Below are 4,396 nucleotides of genomic sequence, written 5' to 3'. Positions count from 1 at the left end.
AACAAAATTTCTTTGCTTGTAAGTTGGAACGTTATTTGTCGAATAAATTGTGCTGACATTATTTGTTTCATTTATTAAATATTAGAAGTTACTCAAAATCGAAAGTCACTTGAAAAATCAAGCATATACTTATTGGAAAAATCAGACATGTTGCTTTTTCTCACTTGAAAAGAAAATTACTTATTTTGCATGCGATTATAATGCTGGGGAGGGAGAGTCAAACAAAAAATATGGTGTTGCTTGGCACTTCAGTGTACGGTTTTCCCGTAGACGCACAAGAATTGAACTGGCCCTATAGCCCCAGGATGACAAAAACGAGTGAATTGCTTTGAACTACAGTCATTTTCAATGGAAGATATTACACAATTACTTGTTATACTAAACTGCATGGACGAGCGCTTGAATAACACTACCAAGCTATTTCCTGGGAATCCTTAACGAAGGGGGCTAAGGTCCTTTTCTGGGCAAATAACTACAACCAGAAGGTAATTTTTACCGAGCACAATTTCTGGCAAAGATGGAACAATGGATAGATAAATGAGTGTGAAAATAAACTGTACTTGTATACCAGTTTCCATTATCATTCTTTTTTGAAGACAGAACGAAGCAGCAACAAAAGGTTCTCCGAGGTTTTACAGGTTTTTTCAAGAAGGAATAGCACGGGAACTCCTAGAAAAATATTGCTTTGGAGGGCAAAGGGAAAAAAGAAAGCAATCTATATCCAAATGTCAACTAAAGCTGACACTTCAGGTGAATGTCCATTAGCATTGAGTCTGTTATTTAGAGGATCAAGTAATCTTGGCACAAAAATTCCAATATGGCAAACAATGAAAAGGAAAAAATAAATTTGAACATCAAGCTGTTATTAGAACTCGCCAGAAAATGGCTACTTAGCAATAAACTCAAGACTCAATGAGGGGAAAAAATCAAGAATTGCACCAGAGAAAATCCCAAATGCAGTTTTTTAAGATATCATGAAGGCAGGGAAACCAAAAACCAAATATGAGAATTTTTGATAAACTGAACACAGTCATTTGACAAAATCTAACAAACGTACATAATTTGAGCATGGAAACCTCAGAATACAATTCCAATTATCCTTGACTAATTAGTATCCAAAAACTACACTGGCATATGACTCACACTTCAGCTCTTAGAAGATAGCTTTTCCTTGGCCTTCTGAATCTTCAAAACCTTCTTCACAATCTTTTGCTCTTCCACCAAGAAAGCTCTGATGATCCTATGAAACCAAATGAGAAAAAATGTCACAAACCTAAAGAGAGAAACAAAGAACAAGGAAACTGTAGTAAATGTAAGAGAGGAAAAAAAAACTACCTTTCTCTTACAGCACCTCCAGACAAAACTCCACCATAAGCACGGTTCACAGTCCTCCTATTTCTTGATAATCTAGACCTCTTGTACTCAGCAGGTCTCAAGTGAGGAATCTGCAAAAACATTGCAACTCATTCGACAATTTTACCAACAAAAAACTAGATTCGCCATTATTACAGTGAGGATTATGTTCTTAGTCAGAATCATGCAGAAAAGGTCCAAGTGTACTATCATTATCACAACAATTATAAGCCATATCAGGCTCTTTTACAGTTGCTTCAAGCCTTAGTCAATAACAAAACATTCTTAACACTATATATATATATATATATATATATATATAGCATTGGCATAATAAATTATTCAACAAAAAAAGCTAGTTAACATTTAAACGATAGAAGACAAGGAGTATCCAAGATTTAGTCTTTACTATTGACTGCTTTATATCAACTGATGACTTCCACAGAAGCCAACCCACCCCCACCCTCAAATAGCCAACAGTTTTTAGATACATTCCCTACTAATACAATGCGATACAAATCTCAACAACTCCCCAATAGAACAAATGGACATTAGATTTTGCATATCAAATTTTAAGCATGGACAACTCAAACCAAACCTGCTAAAATGATATATTTACTCCAGATATTATAATATATGCTTAATAACCATTCACCCCGACTGTAAGGTTTTTGCTCAACTTCAAAGTAACAAAATTGAATTGCAACTGATTAATGAGGTTAGTGATATTATAGATAAATGAAGACCACAACCCATATTTAATCGAAAACATTAGAGAAGCACATTATAGGTAATTCTTAAAGTCCACGTCCAAATGTCATTCTAGTACAGAAGTACTTGAAAGTGGAGAAGTTTCCATTTGTTCCTAGCTGCCCAAAATGTAGAAAAAAAATTATGTACGTGCTTAAAGCTATCAGAGTACAAAATGTTTAAGGTGCTAGCAAATAAATTGAGTATTTCTAAATCTTAGCCCTTGGTGGGGCTCAAACTTTACATGATTCCAATGAGCCCTGATACGACAGTAACAGTTCCATATATATTCCAATTAAATTACTAAAGCAAAGGAAGTTATCAATTGACAAAAACCGGAAAGAATCAATACACGAAAGCAATTCAGCTAGATACAAACTTAATACACTAGATTAGGCATAATTTCGCAACATAATCACAAAAGAAATGACATTTTCATTTCATTCAACTGTAAGCACACGAGGAACCTAGAAAAATGATCTTACCCCTTGGATTCTCTTTCCAGTAACAGGGCACTTTGGGCCGCTAGCCCTCTTCTTCGTGCTCTGGTACACTAACTTCCCTCCTATATCACTCGCACATAAACCACCCATTAATTAACGCATACAAAAAAAAAAACCCATGGATAAAACGCGGATATGAAAATAACCACAAAAAAATAACAATCAGGTTTACGTTTTCCAAATCCAACACATTGTACGCAAATATAGGGGTTTTTACCGGGTGTTTTGACGATCCGGTGTTGATTGGATTTAGTGGCATAGCTATGCCGCTTCCTATATGTGAGGCGTTGCACCATTTTCCTCCTTATTCGGTCCTCGGGTTCAGGTCTTCACTCGGCGCTTTAGGGTTATTGAGGCAAAGAAGGTCTTTTAAAGATGGAGAGGGAACTTCATTTAAGTGGGAGTGTAATGATTGTTAACCTAAATCGTACGGTTGATATATTCCATATCCTTCTTTACTTGGGGATATACGGCTGTGATTCGGCAGTTGCTTTCTATTTTTATTTTTGAATAATGCATTTTTCAATTCTGCATTAAGTTAGTGGATCGTTTTTGGTCAAGAGCCCATATATAAACTGAGATAGTAATGGGCTTGAAGCAGATGTAGCCCAATAATCGAAGATTTTGAATTAATTCTAAGTGGAAATTACACCCTTGCCTACTTTTCAAGATCAATTTTCTAAAATCATAGTGAAGGTTTAAGTGTTCAAAAATCAGATATTTTGAATATTAAATATAATCATACAAATTTAATTAACACTAATTTATTTTCATTTTCTTTCTCTACATCCCACCCCTTTCATTCTCTCTGCTCTCCTCAATTCAACCAGCCGGCAACTGTCGTCGGAATCAAATCAAATAGCCGACACCACATCACAAGAACCTGTCATCGCCAAACAAGCAACCGATGGTCGGAATAGTGCGGCTCGCCTAATTGACTATTTTGCTGCTAATGATTGCTGTGGGGAGAGGACCAACGCCGCTCCACCACCTATCCCATCTTCTCTCTTGATAGTGAAGGGAATCGGCGCCGTAACTGCAAGATCGGCACACTTGATCGTTCGTCGCTCACTTGCAGCGACATTGACTACGAGATCGGCATAGGTATAGGTGCAGTGACAGTAGTTTGTGGTCTTGGGTTGAGCTCTTTGGTAATGTTGGTGGTGGCGATTATCAATATTTTATTTTTTAATTTTTTGTTGGTGGTGTTGTTTGTTGTGGTTGTGCAGCGATGTGGTGGTATTGTGTGTGCGCCGTGGGCTGTGGGAGCGGTGGTTTCCGTGTTGACTGTTGTGTAAGGTGTAGTGGTTGGGTCTTTTGGTACACGATGTAGTGCTGTTGGCCGTGATGTTGATGGTAGTGGCGTTTGGGCTTGGTGGTTACTGCAGTTGCAAAAATGGTGACGGTTTTGTATTTTTTTACAGTGGTTGTATGATTGTTTTCTGTTAACATAGTGGTGGTTTGCATTGTAGATCGTGGATCTGTTGTGGATTTGTGGTGTTGGTGTGTGGCGGTGATGGTGGTGGCGATGATTTGGGGCTACAAATCTCTTTTTTTACGGTGGGGGGTCGTGGCAGTGGTGATAATGAGATGTTGGTGGTTGGAGGTCGTGGTGGCAACGGCAGCGAGGTAGAGGTGCTGTTGGCGTTCAGAGAATTGATGATGACGTTGATGGTGGTCGTGGTTGTAGGGCGATAGAGGAAGTGGTGCTGGCTACTGCAGCCAACGATATTGGCTGTGCTGATAATTGTGATTGTGATCGTGACTCCCAATTGTGACTTGACATTGAA

General features: G+C 38.0%; 1 protein-coding gene across 1 annotated transcript; it reads right to left on the bottom strand.

The window, feature by feature from the left end:
* Positions 1-945: 945 nt before the first annotated feature.
* On the bottom strand, positions 946-2,979 carry LOC111396201 (60S ribosomal protein L34-like). The gene is made up of 4 exons (XM_023022551.1): positions 2,824-2,979; positions 2,589-2,668; positions 1,336-1,445; positions 946-1,240 (listed from the first exon to the last, which is right to left on the bottom strand). The coding sequence occupies exons 1-4, from the start codon at positions 2,900-2,902 to the stop codon at positions 1,147-1,149; spliced, it is 363 nt and encodes a 120-aa protein (XP_022878319.1). The 5' UTR covers positions 2,903-2,979; the 3' UTR covers positions 946-1,146.
* Positions 2,980-4,396: the final 1,417 nt, after the last annotated feature.

This window comes from Olea europaea, chromosome 6 (assembly GCF_002742605.1).
Source record: "Olea europaea var. sylvestris chromosome 6, O_europaea_v1, whole genome shotgun sequence".
Classification (NCBI taxonomy): Eukaryota; Viridiplantae; Streptophyta; class Magnoliopsida; order Lamiales; family Oleaceae; genus Olea; species Olea europaea.
The sequence above is the reverse complement of the archived record's forward strand: the minus strand, read 5'-3'. Positions and strand labels throughout refer to the sequence as shown.

Excerpts from the sequence above, each read along its gene's own strand:
- LOC111396201 (XM_023022551.1), bottom strand. The coding sequence starts at position 2,902 with ATGGTGCAACGCCTCACATATAGGAAGCGGCATAGCTATGCCACTAAA. Across the intron at positions 2,669-2,823 it reads CCGGATCGTCAAAACACCCG|GAGGGAAGTTAGTGTACCAG; the intron begins GTAAAAACCCCT and ends CGAGTGATATAG. Across the intron at positions 1,241-1,335 it reads GGAGGTGCTGTAAGAGAAAG|GATCATCAGAGCTTTCTTGG; the intron begins GTAGTTTTTTTT and ends TTGGTTTCATAG.